This window comes from Talpa europaea (assembly GCF_964194135.1).
Source record: "Talpa europaea genome assembly, chromosome: 6".
Taxonomy (NCBI): Eukaryota; Metazoa; Chordata; class Mammalia; order Eulipotyphla; family Talpidae; genus Talpa; species Talpa europaea.
The window spans coordinates 83,294,897-83,321,378 of NC_140072.1; the positions used below are offsets into that span (position 1 = coordinate 83,294,897).

The following is a 26,482-nucleotide window of genomic DNA, read 5'->3' on the forward strand; positions in this document are numbered from 1 at the left end:
GGATGAAGCATTCCCTACTGGGATGATCTGCTCCTTCCTTACTTTTACCACTACAGGCCTGAAAGTCTAGAGAGCTTCCTTCTATTCTTCACCAACAAGTTCCCTCAGTTTTACCTCTTTGCCAACAAAACAGTATTCCAGTATCTGTTATTATTGGAAAGCTTGCCATTGGTTCAAGTAACTCCCAATAGCTGAGAACCTCTTCTCCCTAAAAAGCTTAGAAGTACTGTAAAAGAGTTGAGTAGATTCTAAGAGGAAATTCATGAGTTTTTAAAAAAAGATTTATTGATTTATTATTTATGCATGGAAAAAGTGGGTGTAGGCCAGAGGTGCAGGTGGGGGAGCGAGAGGATTCACTAGAGACAGAGTGGAGAGCAGAACAGGCGGATCTACTGAAATACACTGCAGAGGGGAGCAGCTGGCGAGACAGGAAAGGTCTGCTGCACCATATGTGGGTTAGCTCTTTGGCTAGGGATCAAACTCAGGCTACCCACAGAGGCAATAGCACTGAGACTTAACACTAGGCCACCAGGGAGGCCCAGGGAAATCTATTTGAATAATCAGAATAAGTACATTTTCCTGATGCAACACCACTCAAAGACACATAGATAGCACTTTGATTTTTTTTAAACGAATGTCCAAGAAAACCCATAATTTACTAGATATACTGGAAGTCAAAGAAAAACAAGCTGCGCAGATGTAAACATTTAATAAACCAAATTGGGTCTGAAAGATAATGGAAGAAAAGTAATACTTAGTAAACATCAAAGAAATAAAGTGGAGAGATTTTTTGAAACAGTAGAAGACAGATTCAGGAGCAACGATGGACAGTTGCTTCAGAATATGAAATTTAACAGATGGAGATGAGGTAATTATAGGTAATAGAAAACTTTATTGAGCAAAAGAAAGTCTGAATCTTCAGACTGAAATGGTGTTAAGAAATTCATGCAAGAAATAATGCAAAGAGAAACATACTAAAAATTATCCTGAAGAAATACCTGAACTCCATGAAAAACCCTTATAAGCTTCCAGAAACAGAATAGGTTGCCATGAACAAAAGAGAACCAAAGTAGTCTGCAATTCCAACTTGAAACACTGACTGAAGCTAAATCAGAGTGGAAGAAAAGAAACAGTCTTTTGATAGGAAAGGTCTGAAAATCAAAGAATCATTTATTCCACAAAAGAAATTGTTACTTGGGAGGGGTCACATTAAGCCACACCTCCCAGTGTCCACATCCTGCAGTCCTCTCACACTGACCCTGGCTGGTCCATGCACTCAGCCCTGACAGCATCATGTCAGTGAGCGTGATGCAAGCACAGCCATAAGAAGCACAGCGGGACTTGAAAAATGGCAATAGCTTGATGAACACGTGATATATCTAAACTTAAGATTTAGCTAAATGGCAGAGTTGAATTAGTGATAAATACAGTAAAAATCAATGAATTTTTAAAATAATTTTATTAATTCTACATCAAACCAAAGCCAAACAATAAAGAAAAATTAAGTATACTTTGTTAATTCTTTTATAATGGATTAGAATTATAAAATTTCACAAATTTAGATGTATCAAAACTCAATCAGAAGTCAAATATCTATAAATTGTATAAATAGTTTTGTTTTAGTCATTTTACGGACTCATTACTGATATAATTTGGTTTCCTGGACTAGAGTGCTTGATATACCAAATTGTAATGTTTTGCCTAACGCTGGCTTACACATAGACAAAAATATATCTGTCCTCTGTAACACCTTCTGTACTAGCTACACAGCTTGAAAAATATAGCACATTATTCACTGTTCAGAAACTGAAATTTGCATACAAAATAACCATTCAAATTAATCAGAAAAGCTTCATTCTGCCATCACACACTACAGTTTGAATCAAATATCTCACCCAATATATATTCTGCCTTCAAGAAAAAACTGAAATACAGAGAGAGAGAGAGAGAGAGAGAGAGAGACCCCATGAGAATATAGAAAGGAATTTATAGGAATTAAGTCAATGAAATTAGGCTACAGTCAGCTACTGATGTATATCAAATATAGAAAAAGATTCCATCACACAGTACAATCATTTTATGGCAAAAATTACCTGAAACTGTAGCATTTCCAGACGTTTATCAGTGAATTCAAACAAAGCTAATGTTGTCTTCATCATATATAATGAATTGACCATGAAAGTGGCCATGTCAGCTGTGCCTAAATTGCTGGCTGATACAGTACACATCTGGAGGAGAGGATCTAAGACACATGATAAAACCTATAAATGAAAAACTAAGTTACTCTTTATTTCCCAACCAGAGACTCAGGCCTGGGTTAATGGCACTCCAGAATGAATGCCACACTAACTGGAAGCAGGTCAACTTAGAGAAGCACATCAAAAAGAATATATGGTATAATTTGTTTTTTTTTTTAAAGATTTATTTATTTATTTATTTATACAAGAACTGGGGTATAGGCCAGATGCACGGGAGGGTGAGAGGATTCACCAGAGACAGAGCGGGGAACAGAACAGGGAGACTGATGAAATACACTGCTGAAGGGAGCAGCGGGCGTGACACGAGAGGTTTGCCGCACTATGTGGGACCCTCACCTGCCAGCTGGGATCGAACCAGTGCTGCAGAGGCTGCGGACAGCTTCATAGCGCTGCACTCAACTGCCAGCACCACCAGGGGAGGCCCAATCATGTAGTTTTTTAAAATGAGCATTAATGAATAAATACTTTTCACATTAAAGTGAATTGGTTTAATGTTTGATGGGAAAATCAGTAAGAGGGTATGCCAAAATATATGGTTTGGAAAATGTCAGATTTATAACAGAATGTGTAACCAAGAAGCAATAAATAATCATTAAAAATGAATTTACAACATACCTGCACAAAATCAGCTTGACGAGCATCTAATGGTACAACTGAAGAATCATGAGATGCCAAAACTTCACGCAACAATGTGAGTGTCTGATTTAATGCAGAACTTGGTCCAAGATCAGGTGGTGGGAGTTCAACCTACAAAAAATGGATGGGTTATCTACTGTTCACATATCATTGCTAAACTGTAATGTATAAATGCCAGTTCACAATAAAATGATGCATATAGAGTAAGTAAAACAATGGCTGACACATTACAAAATCTATAACTTATCAATATTTTGTATTATACTAACCAACACAGAAAGTGACACAGGAGTTTTTTTGTTAGTTTATCTCAATTAATATATCACAACTAGAATTGTAGAATCTGTACATTACAAAATTCAAAAAAATTGTGAAGAAACTTAGTGATCTTTGAATTGTTGTATTTTCATATGGATTTAAAATGGCCTACCAATTTATTTTTTTAGCATAAGTTCTAAGAACAAAACAATTCAGAGGCTAGCAGTTCACCAATTATATATGAGAATCATCACCCACTCTCAGGCCCACATATCAGGCTCAGGGTCTAGGGATCTTTCAAAAACCATTGCAGAAGATTCTCAGGAGCCTGAACAATAGGTCACATACTTCACAGAAACAAAACTACATTGCCACAAAAATTCTGGACTCTGGAGTAAAATTGATTAAGTTTACATTTTAGATTTACAACTTTAAGAGTTGTGTGACTTTGGAAAAATTATTCACTTGGAGCTTCAGAGGGACCATGCAAGTATTAAATGAATTACTGCATCTAAACTACTAAGTAGAATGCCTGGAACTCATTAATGAGAAGTTATGTCAAGTTCATTATCCCTACTTGACAGCATCATGTTATCCAAGAAGACAGGTGTCTGTTAATTTACTTTCAAGACTATTTTTACGAGTATTTATAATGCTGATATGTCAGATTTTGTTAATGCAACTAAATCTGGTACTTGAATGTCCATGTAAGAGATTATATATATAGCCTTGTGTCAAGTAAAAAGAAAGCAGTCCAATTTATAAATGTGAGGATTTATATTTAAAGCATTTTATGAATAAAAGTTAATGCATAAGTGATATAGCATGAATAGCAGAATATATATCTTGGAAAATCTCCCTCCATAAAAACAACTAGGAAAAAGTCAGGAGAAACTTTATGTGGAAATTATGTGGAAAAACAAACAAAAAATAAGCTCCATCTAGAGGGGGGGGAAAAAAAGTCAACAGAAACTTTCCCTCAAAAACCCAGAGTGGGAATTACTAGCCAAAAACTAAAAACCAAGTTATTTTAAATATATTCAAAGAACTAAAGGAAACCATGTTAATGAAGTAAAATATAACATCTCACTAACCAGAAAATATCTATAAAGAGACAGAATGATTAAAAAAAATTGAAATGAAAAATTAACTAGGGAATCAAGAGAAGATCTGAAGAGACAGAATAATCAGTAAGTTTAAATGCAAGTCAATTAAAAGAACTCTGAGGAATAGGAAAAAATAAAAAGAATGAGTGACAATGAACAGAGCCTCAGAGACCTGGGGGACACCATCAGCATCATAAAGACAATGAGGCTCTCAAAAGGGATAGGTGAGCAGAAATAATATCTAAAACAATAGTGGTAGAAGACTCACCAAACTTGACTAAATATAAACAATCTAAACATCCAGGAAGCTCATGAACTCTAAGCAGAATAAACTTAAATAGATCCACACTGAAAAACAACATACTCAAACACTCAAAAGAGAATCTAAAAAACAATGAAAGAAAAATAACTTATTATGAACAAGGAATTTTCAGTAAGTAAGATTAACAGCTGTTTTCTTATCAGAATACATGGAGGTCAAAAGAGATGGGATGACATATTCAAAGACTGAATGAAGTAGACCAAGAATTCTATATTAAATCAAACTACTTTTCAATAATGAAGGAGAAAGTAAGACATTCCCAATAAATAAAAATTCTTCACTACCAAACCTGTTCTACAAGAAATACTAAAGGATATCCTTCAGGCTAAAATGAAGGGACACTAGATGGTAACTCAAATTCACAGAAGTAAATATACAATATTAGAGTACTTCTGTTTGTAGCTCTTTTTCTTTTCTTATCTAATAGATACCTGCACAAAGCAATAATTATAAAAGACACACAAAATGTAGAAAGATGTAATTTGCAACAATAATAACATTAAGGAAAACAGGGCTATAAAGGAATAAAACTTTTGTACACTGCTGAAAGTTGGTATAATCTGAATTATATTGTTTTAAATTAACAATTTTAACTGCAATTCTCAGATAACCACTAAGAAAACAACTCTTTCTCTCTATATGTTTGTGTGAACATATAAATATAGATACATATATTTATATATTGTGTATATAGACACACACACAATGGAAATAATGAGGCATCGAAGGAAAAAACACTTAAGACACAGAAGAACAAATTACAAAATGGCAGACAACAATCATACTCTGTTAGTAATTAAATTACCTACGGGCCTCCCATGGTGGTGCAATGGTTGAGCACTGGGCTGCGAAGCTGCCTGCAGCCTCTGCAGCGCTAGTTCCATCCCAGGCCACTGGCGAGGGTCCCACATGGCGAGACAGACCTCTCCTGCAGCCCGCTGCTCCCCTCAGCAGTGTATTTCATCAGTCTGCCTGTTCTGTTCCCCGCTCTGGCTTTGGTGAATTCTCTCACCCTCCCATGCTTCTGACTGTACCCAGTGCTTGTATGAATAAATAAATAAATCTTAAATTAAAAAAAATAAATTACCTACAAATACATTAAGGATTCCTCTCAAAAAGCAAAGACTAGGGCCTCCCCGGTGGCGCAGCGGTTGGGCACTGGGCTGCGAGGCTGCCTGCAGCCTCTGCAGCGCTAGTTCCATCCCAGGCAGCTGGTGAGGGTCCCACATGGCGCGCAGACCTCTCCTGCAGCACCCACTGCTCCCCTCAGCAGTGTACTTCGGTCTGTTTGCCTGTTCTGCTCCCCGCTCTGGCTGGGGTGAGTCTCACTCTCCCCCGCTTCTGACTGTACCCAGGGCTTGTATAAATAAATAAATCTTAAAAAAAACCCAAAAAACTAGCAGATGGATTAAAAAACATGATCAAACTATATGCTGCCTTTAAAAAACACATTTAAAGACATAAACAGGTTGAAAATAAAAAGTTGGAAAAATATACACCTTGTAAACAATGATTAAAACTAGAATGGTTACATTAAAATCAGACAAAACAGACTTTGCAATCAAAACTCTTACTAGAAACATAAAAAAATATATTTTATAATGTTGGTCATCAAGAACGAAAATCATGCATCTAACAACAAAGTCCAGAAGTACTTTCAGACAAAATTGATACATTTGAAGGGAAAAAAAAAATCTCACAGCAATGGAATATTTCAAGTTTCATAGCTTCTTCAATTTTGTTTCCTCCTTTCTATTAAATTCAAATAAATCTGAATTAACAAAAATGCTAGGCTATGATATAATTTAAAGTATTTTGTATTCATTTATCTAATTTAAGAAGGTATCTAGAATGTTGCTCAATAATTTTATTTTTAAGTTGAAGGGTTTTAAAAGCACTCTATTTTGTGCTTTTCTGTATGGTTTGAATTCTTTATAAGTATATGTATGTCATATACTTAAAAAATACTTCAAAAATAAGTGATTCTTGTTCTCTAAGCTGAATGAAACCTGTTAATAATAATTAATTTAGGGTCACAAGATATAAATGATTATTTTCTCCTATGTATTTTCATATATTAAAAAAAACTTATTTAATAAGTTTTCATAATTTTAGAAATTTAGTTAAAATATACAGGTATTGCATATACATACATGCATTTCAGTAATATAATTGAACAGAAGCTAGTCATATAAAAGTTAATAGAATCTTTGTTAGCAATCTGATAGCTTTAATATAGAAACAGGCAGTCACACAAGCCAGAGCAACTATGCGTATATGTCTGTTTTCCAATACCTTTCGTAAATAGAAAAAATTAGAAGCAAGAATTACATAAACCTACCAGGGAAGCTGTGTGAAGTAGACACAATGCATGAATAGGATCTTAAATGTTCAGTGTGCAATTTTATTTCCTTTTTTTAATGTGTAATTTTCTCTTCCAAGTTATAAATTACAGCAGTGTTTTACAGAAACAAAAATGTTTAAGGAACATCTTTAAAAATTCACATAAGAATTTCTCAATTGCCATTCAAAACAAAAGGCCAATGATAGAAATTTTACGCACCAGTAACAGAGTTTAGAGGAATCTCATTATCCCCTTGAATTAAGATTCTAAAAAGCTTGCATATTTAAAACAAAAGTCATTACTTGTTATTGTCAGAGTCAGTAGCAAATGGTACAAGTGAGAACTCACTTCATTTAACAACTGCCATTCTATAAGGCATCTTTACACACATCCATCACATCAACAACAGATCAGAATCACACTTGTAAAGTCAAGTGAGAAACAAGATTTATGACTTTACAGTTTTGAAGAAATAATGGAAAGAAAATCTAAAGAAGAGAAATACCTGATTAAAATCCTTCTATCACTTCAATTTAATTATACCTAAATAAGTGAAATTCCTTTCTAATCGTTAAACTTTTTACAGGTCTGTCTTTTTTCTCAAGTCCCTTCATCACATTCCTGTGCTTACTTCGTACTGAATTTTTGTCTTCTATATCTACATATTGGATTGTGGAGTCCAAACACTAAAATTAAAAGGTTTTATAATTTAGACAACCTGTCAAAAGCAATAGCAATTGTTAAGAAACAAACCTTATGAATTTTATATAGAATCACAATATAGAAATTCTTGTAAGTTTTAAGATGTGCAGCAGATAATTTATTCACTTTCTATATCCTTGAAATCTAGTCAGCAGTGGCAACAGAGTGGCAGATGCACCCTCAAAGTGATATGAGAGGGAGAAAAAGGTGTTAATAATATCACTGTTACTTGGGCTAGGACTTGAGGTAATAACAGAAATCTTACACACTAGTAGAAAAAAGTTCAAGAAAATCTTAACTTTTTCCCTATAAATAAAGGTCTATCTCTTTCTTAATCTGTTCTATTTCCTCTACTTATTATGAGGAAAATGCAAATCAAATCAAAAGGAGATACAACTCACAACCTCTGAGAATGGTCCACATCAAAAAGATCAGAAACAAGTGTTAGTCTTCGAAGATGTGGAGAAAAATGAACCCTCTTGAACTGTTGGTGAGAATACAGATTAGTACAGCCCCTATGGAAAACAACATGGAGGGTTCTCAAAATATTAGATCTACCACATGACCTAGCAATTCCACTCCTAGATATATGACTGAATGCAAAAAAACGGATTCAGAGAGAAATATTCACTTCCATGTCCATTCTTGCACTATTTACAATAGCCAAACTATGGAAACTACCTTACTGCCAGAAAAAGATAAGTGGATCATGAATATGTGGTATGTATGCACAATGGAAGACTCTCAGCTATTAAGAGAAATTCTTGCCATTTGTGACAACACAGATGCAGGAAATTACACTATGTGAAATAAGTCAGGAGAAAAGACAAATACTAGGTGGTATCATTTATATTTGGAATATAGAGAAACAATGGGTCAGATAAAGCCAAACAACAAAGCTTAGAAATATGATGGCAGAACTAAGGATACCACAGGAGAAGGAGGAAAACAAAGTGGGAGGGAACACAATGGACTAAGGTGGTGCACTATGGGTGATTTGGTGGTAGGTATGGTGTAGTAACACTTGCAAAGGGAGATCCTACTATTTCTTTAAAACATAGTGTTATAAATCAGTCACCTAAAAAAAAAAAAAAAAAACAAGAAAAGAAAAACAAGAAATAACTTCACGACCTTGGGCTAGGCAAAAATTAATGACACAGAATTGAATTAAAATTAAGAACTCTCAGGGGGCCTCCCTGGTGGCGCAAGGGGTTAAGACACAACCTATGAAGCTATCAGCAGCTACTGCAGCAGGAGTTCAAGCCCCAGGCAAGGAGGAGAACCACATGGCACAGCAGACCTCTCCTGACTCGCCCACTGCTCTCCTCAGCAGTGTATTTCAGTCAACCTGTCTGTTCTGTTCCCCACTTTCACTCTGGTGAATCTTCTCACCCTTCACACCTCTGGCCTGTAACCCAATTCTTGTATGCATAAATAAATTTTTATAAAAAAATTAAATTAAATTAAGAACTCTGTTTATCAAAATACACATAAGATTGTAAAGACTGGGCAAATTTGAGAGATTATTTGAAATTCTTAATACAGCATAAAGGACTTACATGTGATTTTTGGCATATAATTTTTGGATAATTAAATGGCAATTAATGTATACAAATACAAAAATTCACTAAATCATATATTTAAAAGATTTGTGTACTGTTAGTTGTAACTGTACTGTAAAGAAGGTTCATTTGATATTTTTTGTTTGTATTATAATTGAAAATCAATATTTTTTAAACTATCCAAATTCATGAACAATATGATCAGTAATAATTATTAATAAAGGATCTTTATTAAAGACAGATTTATATTTTTTAGGTACATTTTCCAATTGACAAAGTCTAAGTTCTAAGAAAAATTTCATATTAAAAAGCAGTCTACTGAAAACTTTATATTCCATATATCAGAAGCTCTTTTGTAAATGTGTAACACTAGACAGTTTTCCTGTGACTATTTATGATACTTTTCATCCTTTTGTAGATAGGTAATCTGCCTTTATTAGAGAAAAATGAAAAGGTCGCACCATAAAAATTCCAAAAGCTGCTTTTGTGATCTCATTCCACTGCCAATTTTAGTTTTGTTCTTTCAAATATCTTCTATTATAGGTCCTTTAAGTTTCTGCTCTGTAGCTTCTTGGAAGACCACTTAAACATCCGCTTCCAAAATAAGACCCCAATCATCCAAATAAAAACACTCATTGATAAACTAATTTCTTTTGTTCTGTTATATATATATACATATATATTTTTTCTAGATAATTAATGAAATTTTTTAACTGATGCAAGATCAACATACAAAACGCTGTACATATTTTCTGTCTATAATTTGATGAGTTTGGACATAAATATTGATATATATTCATCAAACTACCACATTATATATCTATTATCTCCAAGGTTTCTCTTACCCTAACTGATCAGCCCATCTATTTATGGACTTACAGTTTTTAAATCAAGTAAGCCGTCCAACAAAATTTAAAAGTGTAAAATAATACTGTTTTGAATTTTGTTTCTAAAGATTTATTTTTATTTATTTATGCATACAACACCTGGGGCATAGGCCAGAGGTGTGGGTGGTAATTCTCCAGAGACAGAGCAGGGAGAACAGACAGATCTACTGAAACACACTGCTGAGGGGAGCAACAGGCAAGATGGGAGAGGTCTGCTGCACCATGTGGATTAGCTCCCTGGCAAGGATTGAACTCATGCCACAATGGCTGGTGACAGCTTAAAAGCACAAGACTTTTAACCCCTGTGCCACCAGGGAGGCCCATGGTTTGAAAATTTTCAAACTAAAACTTACAACTTTTAATTTCACATACTTTCATTTAAAATTTACAAAGCATTTTAGCAGAATACCTGGTTTGATTTATTTGTTTTTCCTGGCAGAAGAATATGAAGGAGTAATACAAATCTGCAACTAGTCATCTAGAATAACAGTTCTCAAACTTTTAATATGCACATGAAAAAGTGGAGAATGTTGTTAAAATGCATATATGTTAATTCAGTTGGTCTGGGGTGGGGTATTAAGTTTGTGCTTGTCTAGTAAGTTCTGAAGTGATGCTCAAGTTACTGGTCCATGCACTCAATTTTGTACAGTAAGAAGACATTTTAAACAGTAACCAGTTCCTAAAATTTAAACCACAATTTATTTAAAGGATTATTTTGGGCCCCCTGGTGGCGCAGGCGCCCGCACTGTGAAGCTGTCCAGTTCGATCCCAGCCAGCCAGGAAGGGTCCCACATGGCGCAGGAGACCGCTCCTGTCTGGCCCGCTGCTCTCCTCAGCAGTGTATTTCGTCAGGCTGCCTATTGTGTTCCCCGCTCTGTCTCTGGTGAATCCTTTCACCCTCCCATGAATCTGGTCTGTACCCTGGTTCTTGTATGAAAATAAATAAATCTTTTAAAAAAAAATAAAGGATTATGTAGGTTTTTTTTCCCCTAGGACTAAGCAAATTAACCTTAAAAATTAATTTGACATTGATTTTATTCATGACATGCCATATCCTTTTAAATTAGACTATAATAGTGGAAAGAATTTCAGAAAATGTATGGCACTGTATCTTTCGCAGTATGGATGCATATTCCCTATATATTTTTTGATAAAATTTTATTGATATGCCACTGATTTACAATACACTATGGATTCGGGGAATACAGCTTCACTTCTATGTGTGTATAAGCTTCACCTTACCTGTTCTAATTCCCTTTAGACATTATCAGATCTGCAGTTATGAATGTTTCAGGAGAGCCTAATAAGAAAGGAAGTACATATGCTTCAATACTAAGTGCTTCAAACTGCATTGTTAGGAAAAAGGTACATCTTTCAATGAAATGATGTCCTTGAATTTTCTTTTTCTCATAATAGAAAAAGAGTTAGTTCCCAAATGTCTTTTTAAAAGCACAGAAGGAATTATGTAAAAAAGAGAATCCATCTCTGCCTGTAACTTTATTTTAAAAGCCATTCTTCCTAACAATGTTACTTTCTACTCAAAATTCTATACAAAAATTTCCATTTGGCTGCTTTACTAATGAAGACCATTCTGTAATAAGTGTTTTGTTTTTTTTTCCCCAGAAAGTTAAGAGTCTTTTTAGCAGAAGTAAATGGCTTATAGGATGTAGAATTACAAAGCACATTAAAATTTAATGAAAGATAATCCTTGAAAAAAACCTGAAATGGTTATAGTTTAAGTACCATACAAACCATAAACAGTATCATATTCCAACCTCAATTTAATGTAAAATATCCTTACATGTGCCCCAATTCATATCTGAGAAAATCATTTTAGGAAACAAATATTGATAATAATGACACAATCCACAACAAAAAGTGTTCCCTCCTCTTCAATTATTAGGAAAAAGACTGATATTAATTCCTTAATCGTTTAGTATAATTCACAGTGAAGCCATCAAATTTAATGCTCTTATTTTGGGGGAGATTTTTGATTATTCATTAAATTAAATAAGTTTATGCAAATCTCCTATTTGAGATTTAATCTACCAACTTTTATATTTCCAGAAACTTGTCTATTTTATTTATGTCATCCCCAATTTATATCATAGAGATATTCATAATACTTTTTAAATCCTTTCTGTTCTATAGAATTGTTAACAATTGTCCCCACTTTGATTTGATTTTAGTAATGTCTTATTTTTTCCTTAGTTCATGAGGTAAAGGTTTGTCTTTTTTTGATATTTTCAAAGAATCATTTTTTTGTTTGATTTTCTCTCTTTTTTTCTATCCTCTATTTCATTCATCTTTGCTCTGATCTTCACTGTTTTCTTCCTTCTGTCCAATATGGGTTTAGAGTATTCTTCTCTTTCTAGTCCCTAAATTTATGTTGGGGATTTTTGAGACCTTTTCTTAAAATGCGTTCATAGATAAATTTCCCTTTACCCACTATTTCACTGTGTCCTTAAGTTTTAGTGAGTTGTGCCCTTATTTTCATTTTTCTTTAAGCAGTTTCCAATTTCCCTTGATATTTCTTCCATTCACTTTAAGGACTCACTCTTGAATTTCTAAAAATTTGTCAATTTTCCTTGTTACAGATTTCTGACTTCAACCTGTGGCAGTCAGGGAAAATACTGTGTGTGTGTGTGTGTGTGTGTGTGTATATATATATATATTTTTTTTAATTTACTGAAGTTTAATTTGTGGCCTAACATATAATGTATTATGGAAAATGAGCTATATGTACTTGAGTATGGGTAATATTCTGTGCATGGTTGATAGATTTAGTTGGTTTTTTGTATTAAGGCCCCTACTTCTTTATTTTTCTTCTGTGTAGTTGATCTATCCATTTTTATAATTGGGGTATTGAAGTTGTCAACTATTACTATCCAACTATTTATCTCTTTTAGTCTGTCAGTTTTGCTTCATAAATTTTCCTGGTTTGTAACTAGGTGAGTAAATGTTTATAATTGCTATATCATCTTGTTATGTTGAACTTTTATGATATAATTCTTTTTTATCTCCTACAACCTTTTTGATTTCAAATCTACTTTGCCCACTTGTATAACCACTTATACTTTCTTTTGATTAGTATTGACATAAAATATCTTTTTCCTTTCCTTTCACTTTCAATCTCTTCGTGTCTTTGGCTTTCCAGTAAGTGTCTTCCAGACATATAGTTGGATCATGTGCTTTTATCCATTCTGCAATTTTCTGTCTTTTGATAGAAATTAACCCATTTCCATTTAAAGTTAGTGACTTACTATTGTATTTAAATAATTACATTTAATATCCTAAATTATAACATTCTAATTTGAATACCAGTTTAATTTCAGTAATACACAAAAACTGTGCTTCTTAATACTTCCATCTCCACCTGCTTCACTTGCTAATGTCACAAAATTATACCTTTACATGTGTGCCTGAAAACATGAGCTAATTATTCTTTTAAATGAGTTAGTCTCTTAAATTATGTAGAAAAATAGTTGCAAATCAGTTATAATACTAGCTCTTATATATATATATATATATATAATTTGTCTTGTAAATCATACAGTACACAAAAAGTAGAGTTACAAATCTAATCTTTGCTACAATATTAACTTTTTACTGCCAGTGTAGCTATCTTTTCAGAGATCTTACTTTTTCTTAAGAGCTGGAGTTATTATTTAGTGTCTTTATAATTCATACTGCATTCCCTGAGCATTTCTTTTACAAGGGAGGTTTAATTGCAATGAATTCCCTCAGTTTTGTTTACTGGAGAAGTCTTAATTTCTCCCTCAATCTTGAAGACATTTTTGTCAGATAAAGAACCCATAGTTGATAGGTTTTTTGCTTTGAGCACTTTGAAAATAGCTGTTATTGTTTTCTGCCCTTTACTTTCTCTTAAAAATATGTTGATAACCTATCAGATAATCTGATTATAAAGTGTCTTGAGGTGGGTCTTTGAGTTAATCTTTTCAAAGGTTGTTGGGCTCTTTGGATGTTTATAGTCATGTCTTTCACTAAATTTGAAAACCTTTTATCCATTATTTATTCAAGTATCATCTCTGCCCCTTTTCTCTTTATTTTCCTTCTGCATTTTCCATGAAGAGTATGTGGATTCTCCTCACAGTGTTCCACTTGTCCCTTAGGCTCTGTTTACTATTCTCTAATCATTTTTCTTTCTTTTCCTCAACTGATACGTTCCACTGTCTTGTCTTTAACTTAACTGAATATTTCTTCCACTAAAAAGTGACTTGAAATCCCTCCAGTGTATGCTTCATTTCAGTTACTGTACTTTTCAACTCCAGTATTTCTTTTTAGAATTTCTATCTCTATTGGTATTTTCATTCTGTTCATACATTGTTACCTTCATTTCTCTTTAAGACAGTTGTCTTAAAGTCTTTGCTTAGTAAATCTGCCATCAGGTCTTTTTCAGAAACTGTTTCTGTTAATCTTTTTCCTTTGAATGGGCCATACTTTCCTATTCGTTTGTAAGTCTTAGGAGTTTTTGTTGAAAATGAATATTTGAATATAATAATGTGTAACTCTGGAAATCAGGTAGATATACTTCTCTAGGTTTTTCTGTTTTTAATTGCTTTAGGCTGTCTCTATAGCAAGGCTCAGTCTGAGATATAAAGTTTAGGTCTTTTCAAGTCTTTTTTGAGCCTGCTTCTTTCCCTGGAGATGTGTAGTTTTTTTCAATTTTTTATCATATACATGCAACTGGTTTTGATGTCCTTAATTCTACATTCCATAAAGGGAAAAAGAGAAAAAATTAAGAGCAGTAAAAAGTGTGTTGGTTGAAATGCCCTTTCAGAAAGGCACTTCAGTCAGAGAGGAAGATGCTTACAACAATGGTAGGGGTGTACCAATGGCCAGCTTCCTCTTTACACCTCTGTAATCAGAACCAGCAATTAGCAATCAAAACACAGATCCCCCTGAGGTTTGGAGGACAGTGTCCTTTTTGCCCACCCTAGCTCCATAAGCCTTGCACAAGCTGCTTCAGGAACAAATACATGGTTGGGACTGTGGATGGGAAGATGAGTAGTTGCTACTGTGTTAAGAGTTAAAAATAACTGAAACTAAACATAACTTGCCTCCAAACGTTCTCCTGGAAATAACAAGTCTTCAATTGACTCAAGTTCCAAAATAGTTACACTAGGCAGATTCTGCAAGGGCAATTGTCTAGAAAAGGAGACAGATTTCTTTCTTTTTTTTAAATAAAGATTTATTTTTATTTATACAAGAACCAGGGTACAGGCCAGATGCACGAGAGGGTGAAAGGATTCACCAGAGACAGAGTGGGGAACAGAACAAGTAGACTGACTGACATACACTGCTGAGGGGAGCAGCAGGCGAGACAGGAGAGGTCCACCCAGCCATGTGGGCATCAACCCGGCTGGCTAGCATCGAACCCGCACTGCAGTGGCTGCGAACAGCCTCTGCAGCGTGGAGCTCAACCTCCTGCACTACCAGGGAGGTTCAAGGAGACAGACTTCTGATGCTTCCTATGCTGTCATTGTTCATAAGCATAATTACCTTATACAAAGTATATGACACAGGACCTCACTGATGGCTCAAGGGGTTAAGACACAACCCATGAAGCTATCACCAGCCTCTGTAGCACGAGTTCAAGCCCCAGCCAGGGAGCTGACACACATGGTACAGCAGACATCCTCCTAACTCGCCCGCTGCTCCCCTCAGCAGTGTATTTCAGTCAAGCTGCCTGTTCTGCTCCCCACTCTGACTCTGGTGAACCCCGCATCTCTGGCCTGTACCCCAGCTCTTGTATGCATAAATAAATCCTTTAAAAAAAAAGTATATGACACAACTTCCTGTCTAAATCAATTTCCTAGTTCCATAGTTTTTCTATTCTCTTGGATTTTTTCAAGTAAACAACCACAGAATTGATAAATACTCTGTCTACTCTTTTGAAATATTTATTTCTCTTATTTCTTGATCCAGTCTAGCTAGTATTAAAAAGTATTATTGGTAAATTATTGGCAAGCATTCTTGTCTCTTTTTTTTGGTTTCTTTGAATATATTGCTAGTACTTCTATATTAATTATGATATTGTCTTTTAATATTATTAATTTCTATAGGGCTCTGAAAGTTTTCTTTCATTTATTCTTTACTAAAATTTTTTCCCACCAACAATTTGATCAAACATCATGATGATATAAAAATTTTCTTTGGGGCCTCCCTGGTGGTGCAAGCAGTTGAGTGCAGCACTGTGAAGCTGTCCACAGCCTCTGCAGTGCGGGTTTGATCCCGGCCAGCCACAGAAATACCCACAAGGCGCAGCAGACCTCTCCTAGCTCAACCGTTGCTCCCCTCAGCAGTGTATTTCAGTCAGTCTGCCTGTTCTGTTCCCCACTCTGTCTCTGGTGAATCCTCTCACCCTCTCACACATCTTGTCTGTACCCTAGTTCTTATATGCATGAATAAATAAATCTTTAAAAAATAAATTTTTCTTAGTTAACACTAAAACATTTAATGTATTTTCTAGCACTGAAACATTCTTATATTCTAGGAATAATATGCACTTAGTTTTAATATAATGTTGAATTTCACTTGAAAAGACTTCATATTATTTTTTTCTTCTTTAAAAAAATTCAAAAAGTGACTGATTTATGATTTTCACTTCTGTACTGTCTTTAGTGCTTTTTTGTCCATGTTACACCTCATAAATGGTACAGGGAAGGTTTCCATATTTTTCTCCATTTTGGAGAATAACTTGTTCTTTGCATGTGTGAATCAAGTTATCTATACAATCTGAACTAAGCCTAGTAGCATGTTTTTAAAATAATTTTTCTTTTGTCTTTAGGTGTATTCAAGTTTCCTACTTCTTTCTGAATCATTTTTCATTAATTAAGTCTTAAAATCATACTTTTTATTCATATCTTCATAAAATTTTGATATAGGCTAATATATTTTCTTTTTTTTTGATACTTAAAAAGGTTTTATTTATTTTTTATTTTTTTAAAATAAATTTTATTTTTATATTCCCTGTACAATTGCAATCCCCTTATTTTGACCCCAATTCCTCCCCTCCCCGCGCCCCACCCCCCATAGAGTGTCTCTGGTTCATAGTTTTTTGTTGATTTTGATTTTCACTTTCTTATAGTTATTCATTTTCCTGGCCCCTTATTTAAGTTTTCTAGATTCCTGCTATGAGTGAGACCATCCGGTATTTTTCTTTTTCTTTCTGGCTTATTTCGCTGAGCATGATCCCTTCCAGCGCCATCCATATAGCTGCAAATTGCATGTGTTTATATTTTTTGAATGCTGACTAATATTCCAAGGTGTATATGTACCACATCTTCTTGATCCAGTCATCTATTTTTGGGCATTTGGGTTGTTTCCAAAGCTTAGCTTTTGTAAACAATGCTGCTATAAACATAGGGGTGCAGGTGCTCTTTGGAATTGATGTTTCTGTGTCCTTTGGGTAAATACCTAGGAGTGGAATTGTTGGATCATATGCAAGCTCTATGTTTAGTAGTTCTAACAAGTTTTAATCTTCATCTCTGATTATCTCTAATTTCTAATGTAATTAAAAATTTCTTTCTTTGGATAAAGAGTTGCTAGAGGTTATCAATTCACCTGATTTGCTCAATAAATAATCAGTTTTCTTTTCCTGCCTTCTAATTTGTCATAAAATGTTCATCCCCTCTTTCTTGTCACCAGTTTATTTTATTGTTCTCTCACATTTCATAACATGAATGCCTACTACCTTCTATTTTCAGTCTTTAGTCCCATATGTTTTTCAATTGGTAAAGCTTTGGGTAATGCTCATCAATGTGCCTTTCCATGCACTACAATCTGTCTCCTAGTTTACTAAGGCATAGATCATCTATTTATTGCCAAAGATAACAAACCCGCTTTCCTTGTTTTACTACAACTCTTCATTAACTATGCCTTCCTTCTTGAAACTCTTCTCATGACTTTTCTGATAAAATCCTCTTCTCATTTTTCTCTTTCCATCCTGGCCACTCTCCTATCTATATGCCATGTCATTTTTCCAAATGATTTTTCTAATGAATAAAAGATTTGTTTATTTGAGTCACACATGAGCATCAGAAAATAGACTTTAGATAAGATTTCTCTGAACATAAGAATATGAAATTGACCAAAAACTCTGGATTGTTACCCACTGTTCTAAACTACATTTCAAAATCTATTCCTAATATAATCAGTCTATTAGATAGAGCAGCATGAAAGAAAAAAAAAAAAAAAAGCCAGCATGATGACTGTGATATATCCTTGAAAAACTTGATTACCTAATAATAAAACAAAAATAATGAGTTGATTGTCTGTAAACCCATTCCTTAAGGGGGTGCTATAGTACATTGCTCAATTTAAAATATTAGCTCTCAGATAACACTTTCAGTTTTCTCTTGTTTTATTTGTGGGGTTTTTCTCTTATCATGTTTGTTTTCATAATTAATTAATATATATACCTCAAAAAGCATAAACTTCATAAGGACAAAGCTTGGCCAACAAAAAGTGAAAATATAAGTAGGCTATTTAAAAAAGAATATTTAGTAGGAGTTTCATTTTTCGAGTTTCAGTTTTCCAACCTGCAGGTCACCTTAGCACTTACCTATACATAATTAAGTTTGCTTTAACTACAAATCTTTTATTACAAAAAACAGTTGTGAAACCAGGGTTTAAGATTTTAGCTCCAATTACAACTCAATGTTATATTGTTCCAGGAACATAGAATATAAACCTAGATCCAGTAAGTCATCTCAAAATGAATTTTGTTACAATGAAATCAAAAGAGCACTGTATGAAATTGGAAAAAAATTCACAAATGTAAAAACAGGTAAACAGTTTTAAGAGTGAAAAGTTCATATTCACATAGTTTAAGAATTACCTTTTTCAAACATACCTTGTCCATTAATTTACTTGCATGAAGACTCAAGCTATTAAAGAATATTTTTTTGCTAAGCAAGTGCATTTCTTCAATGGTAGTCAACAGAGTAGTCGCACTATTTCCAACAATGCCACTAAAAACAAAGAATATTTCAGATTACAAAATGGAAGCTAAAATAGGATGTCTGAACAAAGTCATGGTATTATTAAATAGATAACTTGAATATCATTTTACCACTATCTTCGTACAGTATTACATTAGCTATATGTTAGTTGATTTCATCTGCTCTGGAGTTTTCTAATAGGTATATATCACTAACTTATTTTAGGAAGCCTATACCATTATAATTTAAACCAATTTATTGCTTTTGAATAATTGATGTTTGATAATAAATTTATATCTATTTATAGACAATTGGTTCCTAAGCAAGTAATGTAGTTTTGACTTAGAAAAGATAAAGCTATGGTTCTATTTCAACACAAATAGAAAACTAAATATTAAGGGACAATTTGCTATTTATATACCAATGAAGATATTTCACTCATTATGTCCCAATTTGAGTATAATACACAGTTGCCATAGTTGCCATGGCTCTCTTTTACTAATTCAGGAAGAATCAATGAATATTTACATTATAGACTTACACTAATAAACAGGTTGTGTGTGTGCATATGTGTTTAATGTGTATATAATTATATTTGGAGAAATGGAAAAGGAAATGATAGATCTCAAAGTATGGTACATATAATATGCACATAACAATTCATATGATGAGGAAGTTCTACTAACACATAGTCATGAAAATAGTCAAAACCAAAACAACATTATACTATGTTCTAATGAAACAAGGTATCACATGAGCTTTAACTAGCACTTTTCACCATTCCACTTACCTGATTGTATGGTGGTAAAATTTGAGGAGATTAGAAATCTTATATAATAAAACTGCCCCAGGCTCAGCAACTATTACTTGTTCAATTCGAACCTATAAAAACATGGGAGGAAAGATTAAACATTTCTTTAAGAAAATCTAACTTTTCTTGCAGAAATCACTGAATTCCTTTTAAATAATTCTGAATATTAAATCATAGGGGATGATGAAAAACAAACATTCTAACACAGATATACTCTATAAAAAGGATCCACTACCTACAGAATTTGGCTCAAGGCAGTTGTTACCAGAAATAACTAACACAGTGATGGGATCATTCTGAGGTATTTTACCAGTATATAGTGGAATTTAGGTCAGCACTAAATCACAAAACAACTTTTACATTTCTAATAATAGATTGTTAGTTTGAATGTACGCTCAATCACCAAATGTTCAGAAAAAAATTAAAAAAATTTTTTTTATATTAGAGAACAGAAAAGCAGACAAACCTCAATTACCACCAACATATTTGTCTAATTATAAGATAACCAGGACAATATCTGATCTAGCTATATCTGATCTAGTTAAAGATTAACGTGATGTATCTCAGGATTCATTATTAGGAATCTTTTCCAAATTAAATGCCATCCCTCACTGATATTTCCCTTACTTTATATTTAATTAATGAATACAATCTAAACCACACTGATATGTGGTTATTTACATATTACATCTATTCCTAAGTTGCTGCTTATACTGAGTTTTCTTGCTTCCTAGTGCACTTCAAACACAGATATTGTGTTTTCTGCTTCTTTTACATCTAGCAGCATTTGGTAGAACAATGGTATATACACAACAGATGTTTAATAAATGGCTCTGAAAGTTGAAGTTTCTCTGTACTTAAATTTTGGAATATGTTACAATGCCAACAAATACAACTTGATAAAATGAAATTTTATAAATGTATATAATACATTTATATGAGCATACAAAAGTCTTTTGAATTACTGAAATTAATCCATGTTTACTTTAACATGTTTATGGAACTGGTATATCTGTTGTCATAAAATAATAGATGAGCTAACTATCACAATATTATAAATCATGAATGGCATATGAACCTAAAACCATAATTTCCATATTACAATTTCTTTTTATCTCCAAGGCTGCAATAGTGATTTATATTCTATACCAATAAAAGTAATATTTTTTGTATTTTAATATAAGTATTAGGGCAAAATATAAAGGATACTAATTGTACTCGGGCAGCTCTTCCCTGAAAAATTTATAAAACCATCTCAGCTTTCTGGCAATATCCCTTCTAGAATTTTCAGGTATGAAAAAAAAAACCAAAACACCTCTTCATTCCAACTCTCTTAAGACAGAAAGAAGAAAGGACAGGAGAGAAGAAAGAAGTAAAGGGAAAGAGGAGAGTGAGGAAAGAAGGAAAAGAAAATGAAAACAACTTTTATCTTTATTCAAACACACAGTGTTTTTTTTTTTTTTTTGTTTGGGTTTTTTTTTGTTTTGTTTTTTTAAAGATTTATTTATTTATTTATACAAGCACTAGGTACAGTCAGAAAAGCGGGAGGGTGAGAGAATTCCCTAGAGCCAGAGTGGGGAGCAGAACAGGCAGATGGACTGAAGACACTGCTGAGGGGAGCAGCAGGCGAGGCAGGAGAGGTCTGCTGTGTCATGTGGGGTTCTCCCTGGCCGACAGGGAATCGAACCAGCACTACAGAGGCTGTGGACAGCTTCGCAGTGTGGTGCTCAACTGCTGCGCCATCGGGGAGGCCCCACACAATGGTTTTGAAGGAGAGGGACATTCTTTCAGTGTGCCACTATCTATCTTATGAGTCTAACCATTTTCAGCAAAAAGTAACAGTAATGGGAAAAACAACAAGAGATAAGAGAAACAAAAATTTAAGAGTAAAAGATCAAAGAAGTGCTAGTAGCAGCAACTTGCTGGAAATCAGAATGGTGACAAAGAAAAATCATTAGCAGAGCTTTAAAGGAGTGATAGGAATAGTGGTTCAGAGATAAAGTTTTTGGAACAAAACTTTATATGTCCCTGGCATATAAAAAACACTCAATAAATCATAAGTACCTATATTATTATAAGTGGCACAGATGATAAATGCAAAAATTAAAAGTAGCAAAATGTGCTGTAGGCAAACTGATAACAATCTTGGGAAGAGATAAAACAGAATATCTCAGAATATCAGATAAAACAAAACATCTCCTCTCTGATGCCAGAGGGACAGGCAGAGCAAAAGCAAGCATGATAGAACTAGAGAAGGAAAGAATTTGTGTTTATGAGGAAGAGAACAGAGAAGGCAGAATTGAAGAGGATAAGAATAAAGTTCCTTTACATTTATTATCTTATTATCACCACAGATAGTAATAAGGGTACATGCCTGTCCCAAGTGCATATCACTAATCTGAGGGCCCTGACTATCTAAAGAAACACAGCATACAGGTCTATTTTCCACCATCTCACAGCTTACACAAAAATTAACCCAAAATGGATTAAAGACATGTATATAGACCTGAAATGATAAAATACAGAAGAAAATATGGGCAAGACACTCCAGAACACTAGCATCAGTGATGTCTTTGTAGACTTGTTCCCTATGGCTAGAGAAACTTAAATAAATAAATGGTAAATCAAGTTAAAAAGTTTCTGTGCAGCAAAAGAAATTATCAGTAAAACAAAAGACAACCAACTGAGTGGAAGAAAAAAGTTGCACATCTGACAATGGGCTGACCTCTAAGATATATAAAGAGCTCATGTAACTCAACAAAAAGAAAACAACCTAATCAAAAATGGTCAGAAGAACTAAACAGGCACTTCTCCAAAGAAGACAGACAGGTGGCCAACAGGCACATAAAAAACTGTTCATCACTTATCATCAGGGAAATACAAATCAAAACAATGAGAAGTGGCCCTTATCAAAAAAACCCGAAACAAGCAATGGCAAGGATGTGGAAAAAAAGGAACTCTCGTACAACACTGGTGGGAATGTAGACTGGTCCAAACTCTATGGAAAATAGTACTGAGATTTCTCAAGATATTAAAAATAGATCTAACATATGACCCAGCAATTCCACTCCTAGGTATCTACCTGAAGGATGCAAAAACACTCATTCAAAGGGATACATGTACTCCTTCATTCATTGCAACACTGTTTATAATAGCCAAAACTATGGAAGCAATCTAAGTGCCCGAGGACAGAGGAGTAGAGTATAAAAATGTGGTGTATACACAGTGGAATACTACTCAGCAATCAAAAAAAAATGAACCCTTGCTATTTTTGAAAACATGGATGAAAATGGAGGGGGTAATGTGAAGCGAAATTAGCCAGAAGAAGAAAGACAAATACTGGATAATTTCACTTATATGTGGCATATAAAGAAACAAAACAAAGGATCAGATAAAACCAAACCAATAACAAACTCTAAAACTCTGACTAGAATTGAGGGTACAAGAGGGAGAGGTATGAAAACACAATGGAGAGGGGACGCAAGGAACCAAAGAAGAGGTCTATGGGTGCCTTGGTGGCAGTGTGGTGACACACGTCTGAGGTGTAAGCCTATGTTCCTAAACTATACACAATGTTATAAACCAATATAACCTCAATAAAAAATGTTCTTTCTCTTACATTAATGTGATTAATGTGTTAACTTCACAAATTTACAACTTGAATTCAAACTTTTATCAGTTTCTTTAATCTCTAAGAATAAAATAGTAATTTAGCCAGAAACTGTATAAAATATGTAAAAACAAAATATTTTACCTTTAGAGGCCTACACACACCCTCAGTGATATGTCCCACAACTTCTTGAATATTTTCTTCAACACCTACAATTATAACATAATTGAGTTTTTTTCCATGTTTACCTTGGTTCACTTAAATTTTAAAAAATGATATATATGATGAAGAACGCTAATAAAAAACATTTATTTATTTTTAAAAAGATTTATTTATTTTTGCAAAGAAGAACTGGAGTGTAGGCCAGAGATTTGGGGGCTGAGAGGATTCACTAGAGATAGCATGGTGAGCAAAACAGGCAGATCTACTGAGATGTACAAAAGAGGTCTGCTGTGCCATGTGGGTTAGCTCCCTGGCTGGGGATCGAACTCAGGTCACTGCAATGGGCAGTTTCATGGTGATAGTACTAAGACTTAACCCCTAGGCCAACCAGACAGGCCCAATAACAAACATTTTAAATAACCATAACAATAATTTGCTACATTTAATATATTTTAGGACATTACTAACAATGTTAATATCTGAGTTTGTAGTTCTTAATTGAGTATTAATTAATAAAATGAATATTTCCTTCTATAAAATAATAAATATATGAGTCATAGATGAGATGAGCACATAAGATGAGATAGAAAACAAACCTTGCAATCTAATGGGAAAAATGACATTCATTAAATACTATCTCTCAAGCTATAGAGCTGTACTGGGTACTTGACATTTACTGCTTGTAACTTCAACTTTACAGATAGAGAATCTCAGGCTGAGAAGAATTAAGCCATCCCCACACAATTATCTCTATCATTTCACTCTAATCCATTTTCTTTCACCTCTTAACACTGCCTTTCATATGTACTAAAACATCTTTTAAGAAATACATTCCTTGAATTGGGTAATTAGAATAAGAGAAAATAAATTTTAAAAGTGTAGAATTTGTGCTAAATTAACATATACTATTTAATCTCAATATCAAAGAATTAAAAAAAACAAGATGGTTAGAAGTGTCATGACCAGCCTCTTCTACACAGGGCAGAGATGTGAAAAATAGTCATGTGACACCAGTGACAATATTTCATTCCTATCAAAAATTGAACATCTTAATTATCCATTGACTTCTCAATTCTCAAGAAGGCATCTTAAGGTAGTCACAACTAAGATCTGAAATCCTATAAACAGACACCAACAGCTCAAAAAATGCCCTTTTTCTTCCTTGAAATCAAGACCAAAATTTTAAGTGCATTTAGTACATAGGTACTAAATGTGCATTTAGTACATAGGTACTATTCAAAAAACTTTAAAGTCATATAAGGATGAAAACAGGGATTAGATAGCAGAAAGAATTGTTAGCATGATGACCTTAAGCAAGTCACTCACCTTGTTACAAAATGAAAATAATATCACGTTTTTACCTTTGATGTGTGGAGCAGAAGATCTGAGGTACTGTACACTAGGTACTCCAGAAATGCCTTAAAAGTGAAGCAGAGGAGTCTAAACTGGAAATGGAAGGTAATAAGGTCCACTATAAAAGTGTGAACAGTTGTGTGACAAGATAAGTGATGAAAGAGAAAGTCTGTTAGCAGAATAAGAAGGAAGCTAGGGAGGAAGATTAACTAGGATGCTTACTGTACCATAAGGAATTTATCTTCATGAAGAAGAGCAATAAATAGAGGGCCTCCTGCTGGCACAAGGGGCTAAGTCACAGAACTATGAAGCTATCCGCAGCCAGGGAGCTAATCCACATGGCGCAGCAAACCTCTCCTGACTTGCCCACTGCTCCCCTAAACAGTGTATTTCAGTCAATCCACCTGTCTGTTTCCCTCTGTCTCTGGTGAAGCCTCTCACCCCTTGCACCTCTGGCCTATACCTCAGTTCTTGTATGCATAAATAAACATTTAAAAAAATAAAGATAAGTCTTATTTTCTATATTCAGTCATTAGTAATAATTGTCAGAGGACCCACCTTGTGTAGTTACATGCTTTAAGAGAGCTTCAAGGTGTTCTTTTTCAGAAGCAGTAGCTTGATGGAGCCAAGCCAACATATCTCCTACATATCTAATGAAAAAACAAAATGTCAGTAAATATTTTCTTCAGAAAAACATCAATATTTCAATGTAATCTGATTACTATACCTCAAAGGGTCATGAGAATGCATTTCAATGGGTCTAGGTGTACCTCCTGGGCCTCCTCTTGTAAGAGCATCAATGAATCCACGGACAACTGTACTTCTTCTGGCTGTTCCAAATTCATCTAAAGTGTACCTAGAAAAACAAGTTATGTGAAAGATAGTTGTTTAACTTGCTAATGGTTATATCAAAATATTTAAGCAATTTCTTAAGCAAGTAAAGTAAGACATTTAAAGCTTCTTTACAAAAAACTCTGAATCAATACTGTTTTTAAACAACAAAAATTTATGAAATAACATTATAATGAAATTCAATCTATAGGTTTATATTTTTACCTCATAAAAAGGGTTTGGGGTTTGGGATCAATAATGGGTAATGGTAATAGGGGTAGAGCAATGGATTTGATAAAAGCAAAAATCAAGGTTTAGGTGAAATCCTGGATTCTTCAGGATTCAATACCCTCAAAATCCAAAGTATGATACTCTATTCTCCACACAGTGCCAAAAAATCTAGTTCTCATACTCTAATTACAGTTAGAAATGTGCAATCCAAAAAATAAACCTTTTTCTATTAGAAAATTCTCCTACACATTTTACCACAATATACCAAGAAAATTTACCTTAATCACACCATCCACACTTAAAGCTTATTTGGACTCCTATATTAGACCTATTATATGTTCCTTAAATTTAATGACCAACCAAGCAAATACAGCTAATACTTTTTTTCCCCATCCTGTCCTGTGGTTAAAAAGAAAAAAAGACTTTCTAAGACAAGGAAATTG

General features: G+C 33.9%; 1 protein-coding gene across 1 annotated transcript in view; it reads right to left on the reverse strand.

The window, feature by feature from the left end:
• COG6 (component of oligomeric golgi complex 6) overlaps positions 1 to 26,482 on the reverse strand; it is a gene marked incomplete at both ends in the record, with an annotated part of 65,896 nt that overhangs the window by 10,828 nt on the left and 28,586 nt on the right. The window contains 7 exons of the mRNA XM_084234352.1: positions 2,094 to 2,261; positions 2,874 to 3,005; positions 18,954 to 19,071; positions 19,832 to 19,923; positions 23,607 to 23,671; positions 25,536 to 25,627; positions 25,705 to 25,833. Of these exons, the coding sequence (XP_084090478.1) occupies positions 2,094 to 2,261; positions 2,874 to 3,005; positions 18,954 to 19,071; positions 19,832 to 19,923; positions 23,607 to 23,671; positions 25,536 to 25,627; positions 25,705 to 25,833 (796 nt within the window). The remainder of the gene's footprint in view (positions 1 to 2,093; positions 2,262 to 2,873; positions 3,006 to 18,953; positions 19,072 to 19,831; positions 19,924 to 23,606; positions 23,672 to 25,535; positions 25,628 to 25,704; positions 25,834 to 26,482) is intronic.